This window comes from Culicoides brevitarsis, chromosome 1 (genome assembly GCF_036172545.1).
Source record: "Culicoides brevitarsis isolate CSIRO-B50_1 chromosome 1, AGI_CSIRO_Cbre_v1, whole genome shotgun sequence".
Taxonomy (NCBI): Eukaryota; Metazoa; Arthropoda; class Insecta; order Diptera; family Ceratopogonidae; genus Culicoides; species Culicoides brevitarsis.
The window spans coordinates 36,348,555-36,375,530 of NC_087085.1; the positions used below are offsets into that span (position 1 = coordinate 36,348,555).

Below are 26,976 nucleotides of genomic sequence, written 5' to 3' on the forward strand. Positions count from 1 at the left end.
TTAACTTTTCATATTGCAAGTCACAAAAAATTCGTAATTTTTCGATATAAACTAAACGCTAACTAAAAGGAAAAATAAAATATTTCTATATTTTATTTAAATTCTAAAAGTATTAAATGCGCAGACAGCTCGTAATAATTTCTGACGGTCCGTGTTTTTCTTTGAGACTTTGTAGTGTTCTACATGTTCGTTAAAAGCGTGATGCACCTCCTTACTTGCCTGCTCACTAAAAAAAATTTAATGGAGGTTTTTTTTCTTTCAATGAATTGCACAACTTGAGCTAATCATATGTGAAGCTATGGTATTATGGAGCAAATAATTAATATTGAGTATTTTTTTATGAAAGGCACAACGTTCACATGTTGCAATAAATAAATGTGAGGCTTTCAGTGTTATGAATGCAATAAATCTTTGCTGCTTTTTTCAGTTTCTCTGTATCTACCGTTAAAAATATTGTACTTTGTACCTTGTAGTCCTCGCTGTTTCAAACTTTCTGAAATTCTGATGCTGAACAGACTCATCAATATGACTCTAGAATCTCTATTTAAACAGCAACGATATTTTTATTTCCGCATGAAGAAAAGCCATTCCGCCGTCAAAATATACGTGGTTTTAGATATATTTTTGAATTTTAAAAGCATGAACTAACTATAAAATGTTTTAAAAAAAGTATTATTTTGTCTTGCGAAAAATTCCTTCAGCATATTTACGAAGCGGCTCTTCAATTCCAAATGCAACTTTAACAACGTTATCAACTTTTGAGTTGAAATCCAACTAAATTTGTAAACTTCTCGAACTCTGAAAAAGAAAAAAAAAATAAAGTCAATAACTTACCCATAATAATTATTCCTATCGTACAGACAGACATCAAAGGAACTGCAAAACAATTTTTTTTTTCAAAAATACTTTCATGAAATACTTTTTTGAGTATAAATTAAGTTGTTTTTAATATAATTTATAGTTTATTTATCTTTGTCTCGTACGCGATTAAAGAACCTATTATTGGCATAAAGTTGGCGTTAGAAAAAATATATTAAAAAATTTTATTATTGTAAAAACATTTGCTTGACTCTTAAACTCTCTAAATATAAATCATGTGAAAATTATTGCAACATGTGGATGCGGAGTTATTAATTGCTTCATTATTTGTTTCTTTTCGTTCTTCTTGGAAAAGAAAATGTATTCAATTTCATCAGAACGAGTGTTGAAGTATGTCAACGTGGCAAAAAGTCAAAAATAGATTAAATTTAATGATGTAACGTTAAAATATTGCCATTAACTGAATGAAAGTTTTATGTCTAGTTTCTTCCTGTACATTTTTTTTTTACATTTTTATGCAAGTCGCGAAAAGTGATGTCAGATTGGTAGGTCCACGCAGCAACATTGTAATAAATTTTTAATGATTCCTTCAAAGTGGGTTAATGACTCGATCTGTCGAAAATCCCTTTTGCACTTGTAAAAAATTAAAAATTATGATTTTTGCAAGTTTTTTTTTTACACCAACTGAAAAAAGTTTTATCGACTTGTTTATTTATTGTTATTACTTTACCTGCGCGAGAGAGCATTCCGAGGTTTCTCTCTCACGAATGGCTATACGAGCCCAATGCTGTATACAAAAGCCGGTACCCCTTCCACTCGATAGTTTCACGTATAGTTACAACATTTCCGTATTTCGTACACCTTTACGGTTTTTTCCCCTGAATACTTTCCTCGCAATACTGAGTGTGTGGCTTGATCCAAACGCGCAGCATACATTTTTACCTCTTACACCTGCTGAACTCGTGCATTTTGTACGATGCCATAGCGGCTCAGTTGCACAAACTGCCGAAATTACTTGGCGCATTTCAAGTTAGGCTCCAGTTGTGAAGTTATCGTCGTGCGTTGCGGATGTAAAAAATTATGCGTTAAATCTGTAAAAAAAAATTTAAAAAATTATAAAATAATTCACAAAAAGCTTAATGAACTATAAAATAATAGAAAAAATTAAAATGTGAGAAAAATCGATTAATTGTGAAAAATTATTAAAAATTAAAAAAAAAAACAAGAAATTTTTTAAGAGGTGAAAATACTGGTTTAATTGCCTCTTTTGAATAAGTGGACAATTATTAATTTTTGTTTGGTGAAATTTTTATTACATTTTTTCTCTCTCTTCTCACTTCAACATCTTTTCATATGTATGTTTTTATGCTTATATGTACCTCATGAGAAGTAAGTGATCTCATCATCGCGATAAAAAGGAGTAAAAATTGTTTTTTCATCATTATCATAAAATATATAAAATAAAATAAAATATAATTATTATAATTGAATATATGATAAATGATTGGAAATTGAAAGTGATCAATAATATTTTTAATTGAAAGTTAATGTTTTTCGATATCGATCGCAAAATATTTAAATAACCAGACTTTTGCATTAAAATAAAAAAAGACAATCGAAATATTAATTCTACGAATCAAAGTTGCAATACAATAAATTTTCGACGCTATCTGTCTGTAGTACTTTAACTGCACCTTTTACCTCTCATTCTTGCAAAATTACCTTTAAATGTCAAATATTTGTTTTCCTGTACCCAAGCACGAAGGCGACTCAAAAGTCTCTTATTATTATAATTCGTGAACGTAATTATTATAAAAGTTTATTAAATCGAGAAAAAAATCGGTATTACAAAAGTGATCAATAAAAAAAATAAAATAATAGAATGACAAATAGTCGTGATTTTTAATGAATATCGATTGAATGATGGAAGAGAGAGAGAATAATAGGCAATAAATTTTTAAATGTTCAAAATTTATATCGCGATGGATTTTTTTTTTTGTTAATTCCATGTTGAACATACAAAAAAAAAACAAAGATGACCATCAAAGTCAAATATTTCAAATGAGTTTATATTCAAACCGAAAACGGAATTAATTTTTTTTTGCATATCCTCATCGTAGTTTTTTGTGATGGTTGAAATATTTCGCATGGACAACAGGTTGAAATAAAATACAAAAAAAAAAACATAAAAAGTGGCAATAAAATTTCACCAATCAATTGAACTCTGTCACCTTTTTGTATTAAAAAAATATAAAAAAAATGATTTATAATTTTTAGAGATTATTACTTGGAGCATTCATTAATAAATATTAAAAATTATGTAACTAAAGTGAACAAAAAATATTTTCTAAAGAATTAATTTGCAAAAAAATGATCAACTTGTAATATAAAAAATATATGTTGTTATTCAATGAAAAAAACACTTGTTTAAACAACAAAGAGTTATATAATTTTATTTTGAATATTATTGAAATGTGACAAAAATACTACAATACAAATATTTTTGATAATAAATAAAATATTTTTATGACTTAAAAATATTTTGAAAGTTGAAGTGTTAACAAGTAAATATTTAAAAAAAATAAAAATGTGTACTAAAACTCAGTTCAATATTCTAATGGATAAAATTAATTCGGTATGTAAAAAATAATTAATTAAAAATTAAAATTATTTTACATTTTTTTAATTTATTTAAATAAAAATAAATTAATATTTTTTTTAGATTTTAATATAAATAAAAAATAATTTTAATTAATTAAAAAATTAATTAATAATTAATTAATTTAACTAGAATCATTTTATTTTTTTTAATTATAATTATTTTTGGTTAATTAAAATATTTTTTATTTATTTAAAATTATTTTTTTTTAAATTAATAATTTTTTAAATAAATAAAAATATTTTATTAATAAAATTATAATATTAATATTTTTTTAATTTTAAAATATTTAAAAAATAATTATAATTAATTAAAAAAATAATAAATTAATAAAAGTATTTATTTTTTTAATTAATTACAATGTTTTAAATAAATTTTTTTAAATTAAATAAAAAAAAGTAATTTTATATTAATTTATTTTAGCAATAATTTTATTTAATTATTTTTTTAAATAAATAAAAAAAATCAAATTTAATTTAAAAATTTTAATAAATAAAAATGTACCAATCGAGGTCTTGCCAACCAATCAACCCAACTGTGAAAAATTAAAAATACACGAAATTTTTCGTGATAATAAATATATAACCAAATTAAACGAAAAACCTTAAGGCTACAAAATTACATTACAAAAAAATATCTCGATCCATTATCTGAAACAATATTTTTGGATGTTTAGCAAGATTAAGCCTGAGCAGCCAAAAAATTATTATTTAAATATTTCATAAAATAATAAAGATATCATAACAACACCCACTTTATTTAAAATTTTTATGAATTTATTGACAGCGGCAAATCATACCGTGAAGGAGGGTTGGACTGCAAAAAAAAAATGTTTTATCGCCAATACTTTTTATTTTTAATCGAATAATTGACTTGGACCCCCTCAAAAATATTTTTGCAATTTTTTTTTCGAAAAAACGCATTTGTGTGGAACGCGCGTTATAAAATTACGAGAGACACTAAACTAGTCGCATAGTAGTCAAAATATTGTATAACATGATAAAGCAAGCAAAAAGTAACGATTTCCTTGTTATATGTCCGATTTATGTGCTGCAAGATAGAGTGTGAACTGGTTGAAAATTGCACTCATGTAATTATTATTAACCAAAGTATTATTTTGCAAATATATTGGCAATATATGTAAATGAAAACAAAATTTCACATGTAAAAATCTGTGATGCATAAAAGGTAGCACAGCAAAAAAAAAATACTGCGCGTGGTGTCATAAGTATATTAGCATGTAATTACACTGCGATACATGTCTCATTATGAATATGTTTTTTTTTTTTTTGAAAATTGTTATAAATATGACTTGACTTGATTTAATGTGCACACAAAATGAAACTTTTTTGAAAATTTATTCTGATCAGGTACGTTTTTTTTACTACCGTCCGTATCCACTTGGGTATTGTCTTTTTTTGTTTGGTATTAGAAATCAACGTTGTTTATTGTTTCACTTGGCAAATATACATGATTTGGGTGAGTCCGGGTTGGTCCATGTCATAAATGCATCCGTGATTGAGCTAAAAAATGCTTGATTTCTCCTACGTGACATTTAGAGTCGAAATCTTTAATGGCTCGTTTGGAGAGAATTTTTGCTCATAACGAAATGTGTCACGTTTCGGAAACATGAGATTAAGGTATTGGCTTAATCTGAGGTTTTTTCACGTGAAAATTTTTATAGCAGGTCGTAAAATTAATAATAATGTCATCATTCTGCTTTCAAAAAATGTCGTAAAAATTTCATAAATAAAAAAATAAGTAAATAAATAAAAATCACTTAATTATTTTTTTAAATTGATTTTTTTTTGTACAAATTTTAATTTTTTTAATTTTGAATTACAATTTAAAAAAGTCAAAAAATTAATTAAAATTTAAATTAATACCTAATTTAATAATAATTAATTTTAATAATTATTTAATTTAAATTTGAAAAAATTTATATTCAAATAATTTTAAAATAAATAAAATAAAAATTTAAATTTAAATTTAAAAAATTAAAATTTTATTAAAATTTAAATAAAATAAATAATTTAATTAAATTTAAATAAATTGTTAAGTTAAAAATAATATAGTTTAAATTAATATAAAATTAAAAAAAAATAAATATATTAAAAATAAAATTTTATAAAAAATTATTAGTTTAATTAAATTAAATTACTCAAAAATAATTATTTATTTTGAATAAATTTATTAATTTAATTAAATTATTTATTCTACTTAATTTTTTTTTATTTTATTTTTTTTTTAATTTTTTTTATTTTTTTTTTTTTTATTTAATTTTTTTTATTTTGTTTTATATTTTATTTTTTATTCAAAATTAAAATTAAAAAAATATTAAAATAAAATAAAATTTTCAACGTTTTGCTCTTAAAAAAAAAATAGAGCAAAAAAAACATAAACGATAAGAATCAGAAAAAAACATAAAAATACCAAAGAATTTCTCCACGCTCCATTAACTCAAGCGACATTTTCTCCAATTCTTTTCTTCTTCTAACTATCAAAACAACCATGAACTCGTTGTTATATTACTTTTTTTCAATAGAAAAAAATATCGATGTAAAACTTGACCTATTTTTATATAAGAACCAACATACTTATAGTTCCTTCAAGTTCAGTATAATTCAAAAAATTAATTGACTAGCCGTTAATAAATTTGTTACAATTTCAAATTCACGATTCTCGTTAACAATAAAAAGTAATAAATAATTTTTTAACAATGAACCTTGACATTCACATTTTTTTAAAAAAAATAATTATTTATTTTTACAAGAATCATTTCATGAAGAAAACAAACTGAACAGACACAAAAATGCATTTAATTGGTTTTAATTGCCTCATATAGTTCAAATTGTTCAATTGTTGCGTGTCTTTCTTTGTTTTTACATGCAAATTCATGTAAATTAACACACATAAAAATGGAGTCTATTCAATCAAAAATTGAATATCAAGTGAAAAACCTTGAAAATGTCTATTATTTGATGCACTTTACTCAAAAAAAAAAAAAAAATTAAAAAGGTAAAAAACGTGAATGTTTAAAAAAAACAATGAAAATGATGCAAAAAGTCATGTAATTGTGTCTTCTTTATCTATTCTCGTATTTGTTTAAAAAAAAGAAGCGAATAATAACGCATTCTTCTATTTAATTTTATTTATGTTTCGTTGCAAAGTGAATGAACAATAAATAATGTAAACCAGCAAAAAATGTCAAAACTCACCGAATAATAAATAAATAAATATTTTAAACTGCAGAAAAAGTTGCACACAAAAAAAAAAGTGAAAGGTCAGGTACGATGTTTTTTGGTGCGGCATCTTCAGTTTTTTTTTCTTCGTGATTTTAAATTTTTTAGAGAGAATCGACTTACATGGCAAAAGTGAATGCATTTTGTCAAATGGAGAAAAACAGAAGCAAATACAAATTAATCGTATGACCAAAAGAAGCAATCGTTGACAATGGAATCGATTTCAATTAACCCAAATTTTTATGTTTTTTTTTTGTCGATCACTGCGATTTTTTTTTTAAATTTCGATGATGATCGAGAGGGTCGCCCACAAAGATTTCAACTGTAATTAATTAAATAAATCATATAAACAAATATTTATTTATTTAAAAAAATTACGCAACGCTCGAATAAAGAAATCGAGACAGTTTAATGATGACCTGTTCCGCGTGCTTATGAAGAAATATGACTTTTATTAAAAAGTCGTTACGCCTTTTACGTCGCTCGCGTCACTTATGACAATCAAAAAAATAAAATTAAAATGCAATAAGTTCCGATTTTTTTTTTAAAAGTAGTATCATTAAAATGATAAAATTTAAAAAAAAATTGTGGCATTGTCAACTTTTATGCAATTTTTTCATGCAAAAAAACGTCAGAGCGTGAAAAATTGATTTTTAAAAAGGAATGTGCGGTCAATTTGTTCGACATTTCCCCCCGGTAACTAGATCACAATTACATAAGAGAATCCGCAAGAAATTTCTCTGAAAGTTTCAATCGAATAAAAATGCAATTTATCAATAAATGTGTCACAACTCAAATCGCGATTTCTGATGAAACTTGAATCAATTTTCTTTCCACACTCCAATAAAAATTGCATTTTGGTTTTTTATTACACAAAAAGACATCAAATAATGTAATTTATCACTCTTGCATTAATTTTACGGCACACGAGTGAGAGAGATCTCAAAGACAATAAAAACGTCAAGTTTTTGCAATACATAAAACAATCTCCGAGATGCGATGCAGACCAATGAACATTTTCTTCAATCTTCATTTCGGTGCAATTTTTTATAATTTACATCTTATTGAGAAAGATCGCAATTTTTATTTATTTTTGCAGAGAAATCATTAGCCCAGTAATTTCGATGACAATCCAATAAACATTTCAATTGATTAAAATTAAAATTTATACCTCGGTAATTTTATGAGTTAAATATTAATCAAAGCAACACTTTATAGTGCTTTAACTAATAATAATAATGTAAGAAGTCTATTAATTACTCACTCATTATTACAAACTTTACCACACATTGTTACAATTTTATGCTTCGTGATTTTGCGCGCAGGTTTCTTGTCAGAATTTACATACCTACATAAAAAAAATGTTCGTTGAACGAATTTTTATATTTTTTCTTTGTTATAGATTTTTTTTTCTGTAATTAAAAGTTTTGTTTGAAAACAGCTGGAAACTAAAAAGTTGTGTAATAAACAGCCTTATAAGCAACTTTTCCATTTGTGCTAAAAAAAAATAGAGAAACAAGTGCTATTGACCGTTTGTGCTTTTTAGCGTTAACCTGTTGAGTTGGTGTCGCAAGAATGGATGCCACACAAGTGGGAGATTTTTTTTCGTAAGTGAGGTTGAATGTTAATGATCTTTGATATTTATGATATTTTTTAAATGATTTTTCGATTTTAAAAAATTTCGAAAGAGAGATTCTTGAATATTTGATTTTTTTAATTTCAACTGTAATGGATGCTTCAGAAAAATCCTGAAAATTTTTAAAATACGGACAAATTTTTTTTTAAATTGCTCTTTTATTAAAGAGGCTCAAGCTTTTTAATATTGAGACTTTTGTTACGAAAAATTGTTTAATATTTAAGATATAGTGAGCAAATAGAATTAAAATTCTCCAATATTTTGGACTTTTTGATTTCAACTCAATTTTTAATATCTTAAAAAAGCATTTTTAAATTTTTATTTAGTGACATAAAATTAACCTTTTTTGAAAAAAAATGTGTAAATAGTTGAAAAAATTTTTTTCAGATCAAAATTTCAAGAAATTTCAATTTAAATTAATTTTTTTCTTTGTTACTGAATGAAAATTTTAATTTTTTTTTTAGAGATTGGAATTGAAGTTGAAATTAATATTTAAAAAGTCAAAGAAATTGGAAAATATTGATTCTATTTGCTTAAAATGTTATAGTAACAAAAGTCTCAATATTAAAAAATTTTGAGCATTTTTAATAAAAGAGCAATTTTTAAAAAGTTTTTGTCCATATTTTAAAAATTTTCAGGATTTTTCTGAAGCATCCATTGAAATTTGAAATCAATTTAAGGATCGTAAATCTTCAGCTTTTAAAAATAAAAATTTTTTTCAAAGACTTCAAAAAATTTGGAAAATTTGTTTCTTTCTTAAAGCTCGAACAAATTTGAACAAAAGAACTTTTCTTATTATTTATTAAAAAAAAATTTTATCAAGTTTGTTTCATATTGCTTTGACATGAAAAATTAAAAATTCTAACACCTTTCTCAAAATGCCATACTGAGTCTTGCGTAAATTTTCATGATAATTTTGATATCACAAATATTAATCAAATCAAAAAAATTAGTTTTATTATTTCTTAATTAATACACAATCTTTGATTTAAAAAATCTACGTCGAAAAATTTCACCTCAACTTCGATTTTTGGCGATTTTCATGATTTTTAAGCAATTTTTGAATATTTGGTCGAAAATCAAAATTTTTTCAAAAAAAATTAGGATTGTTTGTTGTCTCAAGTAGATCATTTTTCGCCAAGAAACATATGCCCGAAATCCTACCATTGCTTCAGAAAAGCCAAAACTATCAATTTTCCACGTCTCGCGCGGCGTAAATTTTTTACAGTGTACAATTGCAGTTCTCCGAGTCATTTGTAAGTTATTCTTTTGTTTCTCAGTTGAAATCTGAAATAAAAAAAATGTTTAATATTAATTACTTTGTTACAAAATTCTAGAAAGATTACTCAAGTTGTCACTACCCTACCCTAATTGTTCCCGCAAATATGATAAAAATGCGTTCTTTTTCTTGTAATTGTCACTGTTCTATTTATACATCCATATAGATACAAATCTACAACCAGTCACACCCTTATCTCGACATCTTGTTAAAATATTTGATCTTTGATACAGTAATTGCATTGATATGAACACATCATTCGAGATAAACGAATGCAAAATCATTTTCGTGTTATTTCTTAATTATTTCAGTTGTTTTTCGTCGCTCGTTCAAAAACTCTAGTGTGTCATATTTATTGAGAGTGACTTTCATTGATAATTACCTATTATTAAACTGTATTTTTTTCTATGCAAATTTACGAGAAATGCGGAAATTTTTATAAAAAATTTACATTGGCGACTGTTTGCATAAACTGTAAGCTGTAAGTTAACTAATTATTAATTTTTAATTTATTCATCAACTTTTGTTGATTTCTTGTGTTCAAAAGTAGTTTATAATAATCACACCTTAGAAATTGAATTATTAGCTACGTCATCAACGTCACTGAAAAAAATATCTTAATTAAAATTTTGTTCGTTTGCATGTTGAGAACTTTTTTTAAAAACAACTCGACAAATTTGAACCTTTTATTATTAATATTAAAGAAAACTTCCCAGGCGAATCAAATACTGGAACTAAAACGACTTTCGTGTGTTCTTGACTTCGTCTGTCTTTATTTTTCGTTTCACATCATATTTCGGTCTATCCAGTGTGAAACGAAACAATTTACTCGCTAAATGCTGGTCTCAAGTTTTTTTTTTGTTTTTGTTGATTTTTATTTTTTTTTTTTTTGTAAATGAAAAAATTGAGTTGTTAATCAAATTAGTTGTTCTTGAATGTTTTTCCGTGTTCAAGACGAAACATTCTATTTTGACCAATATTTTATGGAATTTCATTGCTCAACTTCTTAATGTTAATTTTTTCCAATAACATGCAAATTATTCCTACACCGCCTTCACTTTTTTTTATTACTCCTACAGTGAATCTATTACATGTTGATTTATTTATCAGTTGGTATCAAACGCAAGATTTTATCTGCCTCGAAAGGTTTCTTTTTGGTCGATAACTTGCGACAGTGCATTCGTGTAAGATTCAAGGTTATTTCTCACATTTTCCTACAATCTGGTATTACGCTTCGAGATTTGATGTAAATTTATGTGAATTAATCTGCGGCATAATTCATAATAATACTTAATCAAATAAATGTTGTTTTCATAGTTTTTGCACGCGATATGTCGAACGAGCAATTTATCAACGGACCAATGAATATATTGACAACAAATTACGCACTGATTACCCTTTCTTTCTCTCTATCTCTGCGATGCTGTCCTGCAACCCACAGCGCGTCTTCTGAAGTTGTTGTTTACGAGTCGCACGCAGTGAAAGTGCTTTACGAAAACAATTTTCTTTCAGCATTCGATAATCAGCGAGTCTATTAGGTATTATGCGATAAAGCGAAGATAAAACTAGATAATTGTATCCAGCTGTGTGTGGTATGGTCGAATTTTTTTAAAGGTGTATCTTTATTGCATTCAAAATTGTTTTTTTTTTATTTTTATTTTTCATAAATGTTTGTACAAGACTTTAATTGCAACATTGTAATTTTTTTTCGTGTTCGAAAAAAGAACGCTTGTAGCTAGTTACACCTTCACTTTGCCAGAAAACGCGAAAGATGTGTGGCGAGTGATTTTCTGTGTAAAAAACAATTTTTTATTATTATTTATTAAGAAAAAAAAATGTTAAAAAGTTACATGGCGTCAATTTTCTGTGTTTACTCGCAAACAAACTCGTTTATTCACGATGAATAGATTCACTTTCATTATAAAATCCATACATGATGTATCAAATTTGAATGTTAACGCAGTTGTTTGTAAGAATTATCACATTACATTTACGGAGATGGAGTTTCAAATGGATTTTAATTGAATAGAAGCTCCAAGTCATACTCTAATGCAAAGTTGTGACAGTTGTGTGTGGAATTTCAGCTACAAATTGAGTTTGAAAGAAAAAAAAACTTTCGAACGTGATTTTTGATTAATTTTGTCCGTGGATAATTAAAAAAATGTACAAAGAACTTTCATTTGATTGAGAAAATTTTTTAAAGAAACATGACTTTTAGACTTTGTTATAAAGTAAATGTCTTGCTTCGATGCTTCTTGTTGCAACTTTGTAGGAAAAATGTATTTTTTTGTAAGAAAATAAATAAATGAGGAGAGAAGAAATGCAGCAACAGCTTTCGTGACATTCTATACACCATTGGTGTGTCATTAACTGCCAATCGATCGTGGAAAAGTTATTAAAATTATTTATTGTTATGTTCATTTATTGCGATGATGAAGAAATCAGAAACCTTTCTTTGTTTTTCTTTTAGTTCAGGGATGTAGAAAGAGGAGATTTTGTAAAAAGGGCATATTTTTAAATTAAGCCCTCTTTTTTAAAAATATTTAAGTTCCTCAACGAGTAATTAAGGCAGTAATTGATTAAATTCATCAAAGTTATTATTTGAAACAAAATTCATTATCCAGTTTTTCCAATACTTTTTCATAATCCTTTAGTTTCATGCAGAACACTTTCAACATAGAACATCATATGTTTTCTTGTTATCTTTTGAACTTGATATAGACTTTTTACTTTGAAACGATGGGCGATGGTTTCATATCATCAAGTACTTCCATTTTTGTAAGATGGTAATTGCCGCATTTCATAGACTTATATGATCTCTTTAATTCTACAACAATTTTCTACCTTCAGATTTTTTGCTTTTGTTTTGGTTGAGCATCGTTAGAATCCAGCATATTAAAAATTCTCACTCTCGCTGTTTTGTTTTAACTTTTTTCTTAAAAGATCCTCTTTGGAAACAGGCTAAAAATTTAAGTAACATTAGTAAAGCATATAAATAAACTTACATATCCTTGACGTTACTCCAAATTTTGCAAATATCTTCTATCATGAAGCTGTCACTTCGAATTGTTTCGATTTCAAGTTTTCCTTAAGCATTGAAAAAAATTAATTGACATATCAAAATATCGACTGAATTCTATATCACTGATGTTTGTATTTTCGCCATATTTTGGTTTTTGTCAACTCGGATTGATGAAGCAATGTCAAAAATGGATATTTCTGACCCACAGGCGCTAGCAATTTTCAAAACAAGTTCTTTTAGAGTTTTTGATGTTTAATTTTGGAATTTTGGTACATTTTGAATCACAACATTGTTTTTCCGTTGCAGATCCTTGATGAATTGGATGTTTTTTTCGTGCTTTTTAGGATTCATATGGGGTGAATTACATTAATAAATATTACGTTAATGAATATACTGAAAATATACAGAATTAAGATAAAATAGATTTAAAATAAAAATTAATTAAAATATCATACTTACCCAATATACTATTGACCGATGATATCATGACCCTTGAGCTTTCAAAAATTTCACCTCCGCCTCTGCTTTCTTGTCACAATATTTTATGGGCATCAAATCAATAGGACAACGACATCATAACCAATTCACGGTCACACATTGATTATCATTATTATTACATTGCGAAACAAAAATTCATCTAGGAAAAAAAATTTTCTATTTTGTCGTGTCATCGCACACAAAAAAACATTAATAATTATAAAATCAAACAACGACGATAAATAAAATTCATGCAACCTACTGCCTGCCTGCGTTGCCTTTTGCTATGACATGCCATGTGCCTGCTGTGTAATGTGGACCCGGGGAAAGTTACAATTTTTTTATCGTCTCTCTCGCTCGAACAAAGTCTCCTAAAAATAGTATCTATAGTCAATTATATTACTAATTTAAGTGGCACTAACCATAAGAAAACATTTATATTATTATTATTAAGTGGACATTTTGATATCAGTTACATCTTAAATGTTGTTTGCCATTTATTTTATGGCTTATTGTGTCGTCGTCAGTTTTTCGCTTGGCTCGTTGTTAAGCAAATGTTTATATTTACAAATTTTCAATCGTGCTTGCTCGAGCACATTGGATGAAACGAATGATTAATATTTTTATTCGTGTTTATTTCAATCAACGAGAAAATTTTTTTTTATTTGAAAGAATCAACATTTTGACACACATTTTTCGAAAGAAATTTCAATGGTAGAAAGTAAGTTGCAAATTTAAAATTATTTTTGCAAAAAGATCGCTGGAAGCGAAATTTTTGTATTTTAAACTTTTCAATTTACAAACCAATTTGGATGAAGAAGTAATTGACCGAAAAATACAAATGTCATGACACTAGTTAGTATCCATCGCGCAATGTTATCTCGCTTGTCATTTATTTAAATGAACAAAATAAAAAAATTGTAAACAATTTAATTTATCTCAGTATTTCGTTACATGTTATGTATATGTAATCATAGAACAATTTTGATCATCTAAAATTGAGTAATACTAATTTAAATAACATTGACAGACAATTTTATAAATTATCTAATCAAATAACGAAATACAATACATTCAAATTATACACATGTCTGTTCTTTTTTTGTCTTGTTTTGTTCACTCATATGGCATTGTCCAACAAAAAAAGCCATCTTTTATGAAAAATTTAAATTTTTGCAAAAACTTTAAAAATTACATAGCTTAGTTTGAATTACCGTAATGTAGATAATTCTAAGAGAAAAACTGTTAAAATTCAATTTAATCGGAAAATTGTAGATAAATTAAGAGAAGGAGAGAAAATTAGCCTTCTCTTAATTTATCTACAATTTTCCGTTTAATTTGAACTTGAACGATTTTTTTCTCTTAGAATTATCTACTTTACGGTAATACATATAAAAACCTTTTAGCTATAGTATTTAAACACTTAATTGTCATTCGCTGCGTAAAATTTCTTCGCCAAATCCTTTCATTTGAACCACTGAATAGTGAATAGCTTTGAATGGAAAATTAAGAGATTACTTAACCAACGAACATGAAAGGTTGATCGATCATATCAAATGGAAAAATACTACCGCATTTATTCATAAAATCATATTTTTGACATTGATTAAGACAAATACATTTTTCGACAACAAATGAACGAGCTCTAAAGAGAAGAAAGTTCATTCCCATTCAAAAATTAAAAGAAAAAACTGTCTAACAGTTCGTGTCTCGGAACTAAACTCGTGTATGAGCTTAATTCGATTAGTATACATAATAGATTTGTATGAGTTATAAAAATATTGAATTCGTGAGTTAATGAATTGAATGAAACATAATAAAGAATGAAAACAACGCAATCAAGTGTTATATGTTAAAATTTTTTTTTTTTGGCTTGCTAAATTATTTATTAATAATAATGATAGGTAATATGTGAAAAATAAAGAAAGAGAGAGTAGAGTGTTGTGCCGGCTGTTTCATAATTAAGTGTAAAAACCTGATATGATAGTCCGACAATCGAAAACAACATTCCCTAACCTTTCTCAATTATGGGCTTTTTTTCTAGTGAAGTTTGTTATTTTGTTGATAAACATTTAATTGGAGAAGGTGACAGTTTTTACAAGTTAAAAGTTTATTAAATAATTTTTTTTTTGATAAAGTGCAATTTTTTTTTAAATTAATAATTTTAATGAATATAATTTAATATAAAAAAATATTTTTATATAACTTAATGTTAAACATTCTATATGATATACTATTATTATGTATATTTTTATAAAAAAGTATAAAATTTATAATGATAATAATTTTTATAGTTTTATATCTTTTTATAAGGAACGAAAGTGAAAATTGTGTTTTCAATTTCATTTCGAATAATATAACAATCAAAAAGTTATAAAAAATACTATTTTGCATAAACCTATTTATTTTTTATAATACTGACCAAACCTATCATTATATTAGTAAATAATAAATTTTAAACATAAATATTCAAAAAATATACCAAACTTCCGCACATACTCAAAAAGTTTATTATCCAAGATTAACTGTATTAATAATGTATATTAAACTCTTGATAAAGTAATTTACATTTATTATATTTTATTTGTGTTTAAATATTAATAATGTAAAAAAAATAATAATAAACGTTCAGATAAAATATATTTTTTTTACAAAAAAAAAAAAAATGTATAAATAAATATAAATTTAATTCCGTATATAAAATTTTAGTATGCCCTTGACACTGGCTTTGATTTTTTTTTCATATTTATTCGATTTTATCTTGCATCTGGAATCTTCCTCACACTCGTCGTTTTAATTAAAAAAAAATGCATCTCATAAAAATTAATTTAAGACTTTAAAAAAGATGCTTTTTAAATTAAATTATCATCTTACTGCATTTTTTAATTAAAAAAAAAAACTTCTGCACAAAAATAAAATTAACTTATTGAACTTGAAGTGCAATGTGAAGAAAAAAAATCGCTAAATTGATGACACAGTAAAATTATTGGTTTTCATAAACAAGTTTTTATTCATAAATATTTTTATTTTGTGTGAAACCTTAACAGAAACCGACTGATAATGGAAAGATGATGTTACAATGTCATCGTTGCATCTTGAGAAAAAAAATATAAAAACATCAGTGAAAGTCAAGAGAGACTTGTACTTGACCTTTACTCAAAATTGATGTTGTTTAAAATTAGCTACAGTTTTTTTTTGTATGTGGCCAATTATTTAAACATAAGCATTTATTGTTTTTATTCAAAATCTTGTTTAAATCACTTATCTTTATTGGTTTTAAAAGTATTTGAATAAAAAAATCAAATAAGATAGAAAAAAGATACAGAGAACAAACAAAAAATAATTTCATTGTGTATATTAAATAAATGTTAATTTAAAATATATGTTATAGAGGTGTCCTTGGATGCCGACAACATGAGTTTGCATAATCGCTGACCGGCTAATTTTTATTTATTTAAAAATTATAAAAAAAAATGCAATTTAGAAAAACAAAGCTTTTTGGCGTTAATTTCATGGACGATAATCTGCTTATATATGATAAATATTTATTTTGCTAATATTTATTTTATTATATTTTTATTAATATAAAATTTTAATTTTCTTCGATTTATTTTTAAAAAAATTTAAAAATTGATGATTCAGTCGTGCAATAATAAATTCAAGCCGGAATAACGTTTTAGCAATTTTTCGATTGATTTATTGCTAAAAATTAATGTAACATAAGTGATTACGGTAAATATAACTTAAAGAATCAGGTAAATCGGAACACGTCCTATTAAGCGGTAATTTCTTGTTCACATGTCTCCGCAGTTACTAAACTCTATCTTCGAAACATGTTTTTAAATTTATTATCATAAAATTGAATAAATACTAGTTTAACGTTACTCTTCAATGAGAAAAACAGTAAACTACGATTTTTTAAATAAAATTTCATATAAAATTACTTTAAGAACCAGAATTCGTTCATTCATGATTTTTTTTATATTTTTTTTAGTTCCAGAAAATTATCTCAAGTAATATTTATTTATAGTAAAATTTTATTAATAACAATAATTTGCTTTGTATAGACAGTTATAAATTATGCTTAGAATATTTGCGTAACAGAACAAAAATTCAAGTTTTTACAGAATGGCACAGATTTTATTCATAACAGTACTAAAGACGGTACCTATGATATTTTTCCTAAAAGTTTAGTTGCAATCGATTTGCATTTCACCGTCATCGTCATCATCATCTCTCTGGGTAAATAAAACAAGATTCAGCTGAAAAAACTCGCAGATGATGACAGAAAATAAAAAATTAAATAGATTTTATCATAAAGTTAGTTGCATTTTGTTCGTGTAGCAGTTTTAACACTTTTAGGAGCGTATAATGATGTGTTCGCAAGTAAACATCATTTCACACAGCAGCAGGTGAATAACCTTTGCATTTCGATATTTTTGTGTTTTTACTTAATTTCACTGTATATGCTAATCAATTTGCATCGAAATGGCTCGAAATATTTAATAATAGTTTACCAAAAAAAGAAGAAGAAAATAATGACGAATAATTTTCGTTAATTCTATAAATATTCATATTAGTAGGCTTATCGATAAATTTTATTGATATTTATTTTTTTTTGTTTTTTTGAGGAAGATGAAAGTGAAATTTTGTTGATTTTGAAAGACTTTGTGGCGGTATTTGTGACGTGTTTTATTTTTTTTTTACAAAATTTTTAATTTTATTATACTTTGCAAAATCTTTAAAAATATTTAAAAATTTTAGTCTTTAAAATAAATATAAAAAATAAAAGATCAATTCAAAAAAAAAAAATTAAACAAAGAAAAAGAAAATATTTAAAAAAAAATTAAATAAAGAAAAAAAAATATATTTTTTTTTCAATAAAATTTGAATATAAATTATAGAACAAACATTTTACATAATTAATAAATAAATGGATTTAATAATTAAAAAAAATAATAAATTAATTGTAATAAAATTAATTTATTAATTACATTAAATTAATTATCATTTTTTTAAATAAATTAATTAAATAAAATAAATTATTAATTTTAAAATTTAAAAAAATTTAATTATATTAAATTAAATAAATTAAATTAATTTTTATTAAAAATAAATAAAATAAATTAAATTAAAATAAAAAATAATTTAAAAAATTAAATACATCAAATTTATTATTTTTTTTTAATTTTTATTTGTTTTTTTTTTTTGCTGAAAATATATTTATTACTAAATTATTTGTATTTTTATTGAATTTTAAATTTTCTAAAATTTTTTAAAAATTTTATTTATTTAAAATTTTAATTAATTTAATAAAAATAATTTAATAATAAAATAAAATTAAATTTTTAAATGAATTAATTAAAATAAATATAATTATTTTTATAAAAATAATTTCATTATTTCTTTTCAAATATTAATTTTGTCAAAAAAAAATTTCATTCAAGCATAGTTCACTAATCCAAAACTCGTTTTCTCACTGTTTACGAGGGGATATCTCCAAATCTGATTCATACTTGATGATAAATGATATATGTTATCTCTCTCGACTAGGCAGCAGATGTAGTAGAAGACATTAAAAAAAATTATATTCCACGAAAGAGAAAGAAAAGAAAGTGAAACGAAAAATGAGACAAACTCGTGAGTCTCCATCGCGCGCCGAAACATGACGTTTGTAAATAAATTGACGTAGATGATCAAGCACACCTACCGATATTTTTAAATACCTCTAACGACCATCGCACAATAAATTAAAAATATTTGACGATAAATAGTTGGACACTACTCGCGCGCCCGACTCTATTTATAAACATTGTAACCGGAATTTGTGACATAATGAACTTTCATATTTCAATAAATAAATTTCAGAAAAAAATGCATGAACTTTCAATGACCTTCTCTCTCTCTTTACGGCCTTCATTAGACACAAGTACTTGTACAATTATCTTAATTAAATGCTGTTTGTCAGGAACGCTAATTACAGTAGCGCGAAATGTGCAATCGATCTTTTATGGAGAAGTTCAAAGAAACACTAAAAATAAAATTTTAAAGAAAAAGAAAATAAAAGTTTAATGTTTCGTACATAAATTGTATGTTTTAATTGGAAAACCTTTTAAATTATATGTCGATGTTAATTCAAATTACGCTTAATAATCGACTTTACTGTTAAATTATCGGAACAAAATGTACTAATATAATTGAAAAATGATGAGGTTGCATCTTTAATTCGGTTCTTTTCATTTATTTTTTTTTTGTTTTCTCGCATTTTATCAGCTTTTTTAAGAAAAAATTGACGTCTGTCTGAATAAATTTATTGTTTTATTCAATCACGAGGTTGAAAAAATCAAAATGTGATCTGGGTTTTTAAATTAAAAGCAATTGAATTTTCAAAATAATTTTATGGTTGTTTTAAAATTAAATAAATGCTTTGGGATAAAATTTTAAATGTACACAGGGTTAAAAATTATAAATAATTTTAAAAAATATAAAAAAATTTGCATTGGGCTAAAATTTAAAAATGTTAACTGGGTCAAAATATAAAAAAATTCTTTTGTACAGAAATTAAATTCTCTACTAAAATCAAAGCTTTAATTTTTTGGCTCAAAAATTATAAAATGTGCACTGGGCTAAGTAAAAAAGTGATTTTATTTATTTTAATGATGACTTTAAAATATTTCGTATTTATAAAGATTATTATTTTGTTTATGAACGAAATTAATTTGATGTTTCAAGCGGCGCCATTTCATTATTTTATTATGTTAATAAATTGTTATGCTGCCAGCAAAAATTTAATTAACTATTTTTTTCACAATAAGAAACGAACTTTTTTGAAAAATTAAAATAAAAAACCAAAATTTAAATTGAAAGTGAAATTTAAAATGTTTTTTTGCAAATGCATTTTCGACATTTAAAGCAGACTAAACACTTGACATAATGGAATTAAAGGAATTTACGAGGGGATATCACCAAATCTGATTGCATTTTATGATAAATTTGATTTATGTTATGCTGTTAATCGACTAGGCATTAAAGATTTTTATCAGAAAAATTAATAAAATTTTTTTCTCTTTTTAACTTCCATTGTCCAATCTCGTTAGAGTCGAAAGAAAAGAAAGTGAAACGAAAAATGAGTTGGACTCCATCGCGCGCCGAAACATGACGTTTTAAATAAATTGACGTAGAGATCAAGCACAACCGAATTTTTAAATACCTTAACGATATCGCACAATTTAAAAATATTTGACGAAAATAGTTGGAACTACTCGCGCGCCCGAAACATTTATAAACATTGTAACCGGAATTTGTGACATAATGAACTTTCATATTTCAATAAATAATTTCAGAAAAAAATGCATGAACTTTCAATGGTCTCTCTCTCTTTACGGCCTTAAGACACAATACTTGTACAATTAAATTTGCTGTTTGTCAAAGCTAATTACAGTAGCGCGAAATGTGCAATCGATCTTTTATGGAGAAGTTCAAAGAAACACTAAAAATAAAATTTTAAAGAAAAGAAAATAAAAGTTTAATGGTACATAAATTGTATGTTTTAATTGGAAAACCTTTTAAATTATATGTCGATGTTAATTCAAATTACGCTTAATAATCGACTTTACTGAAATTTCGGAACAAAATGTACTAATATAATTGAAAAATGATGAGGGCATCTTTAATTCGGTTCTTTTCATTTTTTTTTGTTTTCTCGCATTTTTCAGTTTTTAAGAAAAAATGATTTAAAATTTATTTTTTATTAAATCTACGTTGAAAAAATCAAAATGTGATCTGGGTTAAAATTTAAAATATTGTCAAAATTAAAATTTTTTTTGGAATAGAAATGAAAATTAACTGAATTTTCAAAATTTTCTTCAAGAAAGAAATATAAAATGTGCCTTGGGTTTAATCACATGGTTGATAAAATTTCAAAATGTGCTTTGGGATAAAATTTTAAATATAATTTTGTCTTTTTAAAAACATATTAATTTTTTATATATTAAATAAAATTTAAAAACATAAAAAATTTGCATTGGGCCAAGTCACGTGGTTGAAAAAATCAAAAATGTTCATAGGAATAAAATTTAAAATGTTAACTGGGTCAAAATATAAAAAAAATGTTTTGGACAGTAATTAAATTGTCTCCTGGGATGAAAGCTTCAAATTTTTGTTGCCTCCAAAACTATAAAATGTGCACTGGGCTAAGTAAAAAGCGATTTTATTTATTTTAATGATGACTTTAAAATATTTCGTATTTATAAAGATTATTATTTTGTTTAAAGAGAGAAATACTAATGAACGACAATTAATGATGACGCGTTGATGTTTCAAGCGGCGCCATTTCATTATTTTATTATGTTCATAAATTGTTATGCTGCCAGCAAAAATTAAATTTAATTAAAAAATTTAAAACTCGTTCGGAAAAACGTAAGACTTCAATGAATTTTCACAATAAGAAACGAACTTTTTTGAAAAATTAAAATAAAAAACCAAAATTTAAATTGAAAGTGAACATTTATTATTAATAATGTCGTTGCAAATGCATTTTCGACATAAACACATTTAAAGCAGACTAAACACTTGACATAATGGAATAACATGTCAAAGGAATTTACGATTTGCTACGACTTGACTTCACCACGCATTCATTTGCATTTTATTATAATTTATTTGACATTTTCATTGCTTCATATTTGCATTGTTAATGTTCACAAGTTTAATACTCCCATTAAATAATTGATTTTTATCAAAAATTTTTAATAAATTTCTTCATTTTTTTCTCTTTTTAGGGACTTCCATCATGTCCAATCTCGTTAGAGTCGCTCCGTTCACGCCTACCAGACATCAGTAGTTGGACTCTCGCCAACATTTTCAAAGATACGTCAGAGCCATCGGAAGCCACGATCAATAGTTACAACAAGAATATCCAGACAGTTTGTGGTCTCATCGAAAATAGCTGCGAACTAACGGAAAACAGTATTCACATTAACGGTACTGTACACAATATAACAGCTGCACCTGGTGTAGTGCCAATTTATAAGATACCACCAAAGAATTTGGCTGCCAAAGCCAAGACAAATTCCGGCAAAAAGATGCCTGCATTTAGGGGACGAAGGGGATGGTGTGGATGTTTGAAGGTAAGAAATTTTTATTTATTTTTTTAGTTTAAGTTAAAAAGAAATTTGACCTTTAATTTTTGATCGATGGAGGGCCTTCGTTGGTGTTCTCTTCATTTCTCTGCGATCATAATTTTCTGTTTTTATTAAATATTTATTAACTTTTTCTATTAAATCTACGATCATCGTCGTGTAATCGGTAGTCGGTGTAATAAATCTTATTTAACACCTTAGCATATATTTTTTGCATTGTATTAGGCTGAAACAAATTTATAATTTTTTATATTTTTCTTACAATTTTTTTTTTGTTTTAAAATTATATTTTTATAAAATTTTAAATAAAATATTTTAAAAATCAAAAATTAAAAATAATTTTAATAAATTAATTATTAATTTTTTTCTTTAAATAATAATTAATTATAATTTAATATTGAAAATTATTTTAAAAAAAATAAAAATTTTTTTATTTTAAAAAAAAAAAAAAAAAAAAATTAATTAAAATTTATTAAATAATTTAAAATTTAGGGAAATATTTTTTTTTTAATTTTAATAAAATTTTTAATTTTTTTTATTAATTTTTAAATAGAAAAAAATATAAATATTTTTATTAAATAAAATACTAAATTTAAAAGGCAATATAATTTTAATTATTTATTTTTTATTTTTAAATTATATTTTTTTATTAAAATTTAGTAATATTTACAAAATTTAGTAAGAATCGAAAAAATCTTTTAAAAAAAATTAAAATGAAATATTTTCAAAATTAAACAAACAATTTTTGTTAATTTTTATTTAAATCATAAAAAATAATTATACTACTTAATTAATTAAAATTAAACTTTTAATATAATTTTTAATTAAATATTTAAATTAATTTTTTTAAAAAATTTTATCAGCCTAAATATTACAAAAATGCATGATATTTTACACTACCAATAAAAAATGCATTCGATACGACGACATAATTCCAATTATTATTGTTATTTATCCCGTGTTAAATAACAATAATGCGATTATTTAATTTCTTTACTTTGAAAAAAATTTATGACCATTAAAACATTTAAAATACGAGCAAAAATCATCATGTTTTGTTACATATTTCAATAAAATATGTTTTTTAATAATAATAAAATTTATAAACAAGGAGAATTTATGCAAAAAATAAAGCGACAAGGAATTACACACAAAAACATTGTGTAATCGCATGCTATTTTATAGTTTTTTTTAAAGGAGTGGTAATAAAAACCCGACACCTTGCCTCACTCGCCTGTAGATTGCAGAGTGTTTAGCGATAAATTCTTGCCTTACTAAGAAATTTTTTATTTTTTTATTGCATAATATATATTTTAATGTAAGGCACTAGTTAATAAATTAAATCACTTGAGAGGAAGGTTCTTCCACATTTTTCAATAAATCAAGTGAATTCTTGTAAGTTTCAACTAAAAATGGAGTTAAACATAAAATTATCGCAGAACAAGTGACAAGGTCTTTTGATAAGCTCTTAATTGCACGAAATAAGATTTAAATAATAATTAATGAAAATTAGTTTCTATTTATTTAGTTAAATAAATATAAAATTCTGCACTCGGCAAAACGCGATAAAATTGTCACGAAATTTGTGTTTGAGAAACAAATTTGTTCGTTTATTTAGTAAAGCATGAGAAACAAATTGAGACTATTTATTACACATCTACACCTACACTTTCGCGATTTTTCTCATAGATTTTTATTTTTTTTTGTCTCTAAAATCGTAAATAACTCTCGACAAAAATTTCATGTTTACCTTTCGTTCCGCTGAATTTTTTTTCTTTTTTTTTCTCAAGTGACACTTTCAGAAAATGACAAAAAAAATTTTTTTTTTTCGATTATAACTTTGTATAAATAAAATAAAATTTAATCATATATTGCCATGGGGGCAATTTATCACATTTTGCAGTGTTTTTGTTTACTTTGGGAAATATTAGTGTCAATAGTTGTTTTTTTTTGCAATTGTTGACTTTTGAGGAGAAAACAATGAGCATTCCTTTGAATGTTGTTACGGCAACTAGTTTTCTCATTAACGTCGCTTTTGTTTGCAAGGTGCGGACTTTTTTGTGACATCATTACCTGCATATGAAATTTATATATGTTACAAAAAAAATATTTAGGTAGTTGCGATTATTAGAAATATTTCCCTTTTTATATAAAAAATAAAATTTTATTTTAATTAATTATTTTTTAATATAATTTTTTTTATAAAAAAAACTTTATTATTTTTAACTTTATAAGAGAAATTATTAAAAATTAAAAAAAAAATAAAATAAAAAAATAAAAATAAAATAAATAAAATAAAAAATAAAATAAATAAAAATAAAATAAAAATATTCAAAATTATTTTAAAAAAAAAATTAATTTTTAATCAATCATTAAAAAATTAAATTAAATTAAAATTTTATAAAGTTCATAATTGATAAAAGTTAATTAATTTTATACTTTTAAATTTATGTTAAAAAATGTAAAAAAAAAATAATTAATTATTTAAAGTTAAATAAATCATTTTTTTTTATTATTTTTTTTTACAAAATTTGAATTAATTTTTTTTTAAATATTTTTATTAAAAATTTATTTATTTAAATTTTTAAGTAAAAAATTAAAAATTTTAACTTGAAACATTTTTTCTCATTGTTTTAGCCTTAATATAGAAAAAAAATATAGGAAAAGTTATCGCATGAATGACAAAAATGCCCATTGTTGTTAATCTGTCCCAATAATATCAATAACAATAAGTCATCAAGAAAGCTGTTAAAACAATGCGATTGGTGTCCCAATAATAAAAATTAATTTCTTATATTTCGATATTTAAAAACAATAAAAAATTAAATATTGGACATTGTCTGCGTGAAAAAAATAAATAAATTTCGACTAAGAAAGACATCAAAGTAATAATAACAATAATAATAATAGCAATTATTGACACAATAAATTTTGTAAACAAAATTAAAATAATAGCATGAATATAATAATAATGTTACGTCTGCATCATGGTTCCTTAAACATTTTAATTTTTTTTTATATATTTTTTTTTTTCGTGAAAAATCATTAAAAAAGCACTATATGATTTTTTGCAGATTATTATGATTATTATTGAAGGCAAAGAAAAAACACCTTATTACGATCAAGCGAGTCTCCATCGTCATCATCATCATCATGCACAACTAAATAATATAATAATCATAAATTTTTAGCACGTACCATTTTAAGCTCGTATGTAATATTGAAATTTATCGTTCATTAAGGCGAAATGTTTATTTATGCCACATATAAATACAATATTTGGTAACTGATCAGACGAAAATATTGTAAACACAACACAGCAACATATGCCGCCTTCACTTTCTCTGCATCATACCCTTAAGTTATATATTCGGTTTATTATTTAAAATATGGACATGGTGCAAGTGCTTTTTTTTTTGCTTTTATTATTCTTCACTTTTTTGTTAAGAAAAAAAAAATATTAAAAAGGGACCAATATCCGGAAAGTGGGACGATATGAGATGAAATCTTGGAATTCAATTTGAGGATTTATCGGAAAAAAATTATTTTTATCAGGCTAATTATATCAAGTTTGATATGAACGATAATTACATGCTATTAGGTTGATACAATAATTAAAAATATTTTCGATTTTAAAGACTTCTAATTAAAAAAATTAATTAAAATATTTTATTTTTTTTAATTTTTATTTAAAATATTTTAAAACTTTAAAAAAATATTTAAAATTTTATTTATCAATTAATTAAATTTTTAATTCAAAAAAAAAACAGAAAATTATAAAATTCAAAATAGTTAAAAAAATTAGTTGAAAAATAAAATAATTACTAAATATTTCATAATTTTTTCAATTTATTTAATTTATAAATTTACTAGTTTTTTATTATTATTATATTTATTATTTTCTATATTTAAAAAATTTTAAAGCTGTGAATTTGATCAAAAATTTTTGGTAATATTAATATTTTTTTTTTTTTTTTGTAAATTTTAATTGTAAAATTTTTGTTTTAATAATTTAATTAATTAATTTTTATTTAAAAGATTTTTGTCAAAAGTACAATTTTTTGCTAAATAATGAAGATTTTAAATTAAGGAATATTGAGGTAAAAAAAAAATCATTTAAAATTCTTATGTTCACAACTTTTAATAAAAATATAATTACTTTTAAAATATTAATGTTTTAACCTTTTAAGAAAAATTCATTTAAAATTCCTATTTTTTATTTTCTTGATTATGAAACTTCAGTTTTTAGCAAAAAAAAATTTTTTTTTGAATTTATTAATTTTTTCAAAAGAAAAATCATTTTAAATTCGTATTTTCAATTTTCTTATTATGAAACTTAAGTTTTTAGCAAAAAATTTCTTTTTTTCAAATTTATTAATTTTTACAAAATATAAAATATCTAATTATTTTTAATTAATTTATTTTTAAAAAAATTAACAAAATATTTATAATTAAAATTTACAAAAAAAATTATTTTTTTTTTTATTTTTTAAATTAATTAAAATTGAATTAAAGTTAATTATAATTTAATAAAAAAAAAAAATAAAATTATTTTTGTAGAAATTAAAAATATTTTTCATATTTTTAATCGCCTTTCTTGATAAACTTCAAATAAATAATTTTAATCCGTCACTTATTTATCGTCTCGTTCGTTATGTAAATGCCACGATCTGCTCCGATCGATCAAACTGTGTAATTATTC

General features: G+C 23.9%; 1 protein-coding gene across 2 annotated transcripts in view; it reads left to right on the forward strand.

Moving 5' to 3' along the window:
- The first annotated feature begins 3,334 nt into the window (after window positions 1–3,334).
- Window positions 3,335–26,976, forward strand: part of LOC134826955 (disheveled-associated activator of morphogenesis 1) — a 28,797-nt gene continuing 5,155 nt past the window's right edge. For both annotated transcript variants that reach the window (XM_063839507.1, XM_063839584.1), the window contains exons 1-2: window positions 3,335–3,454; window positions 21,915–22,262. In XM_063839507.1, coding sequence (XP_063695577.1) covers window positions 3,407–3,454; window positions 21,915–22,262 — 396 coding nt within the window. In that variant the 5' untranslated portion in view covers window positions 3,335–3,406. The remainder of the gene's footprint in view (window positions 3,455–21,914; window positions 22,263–26,976) is intronic.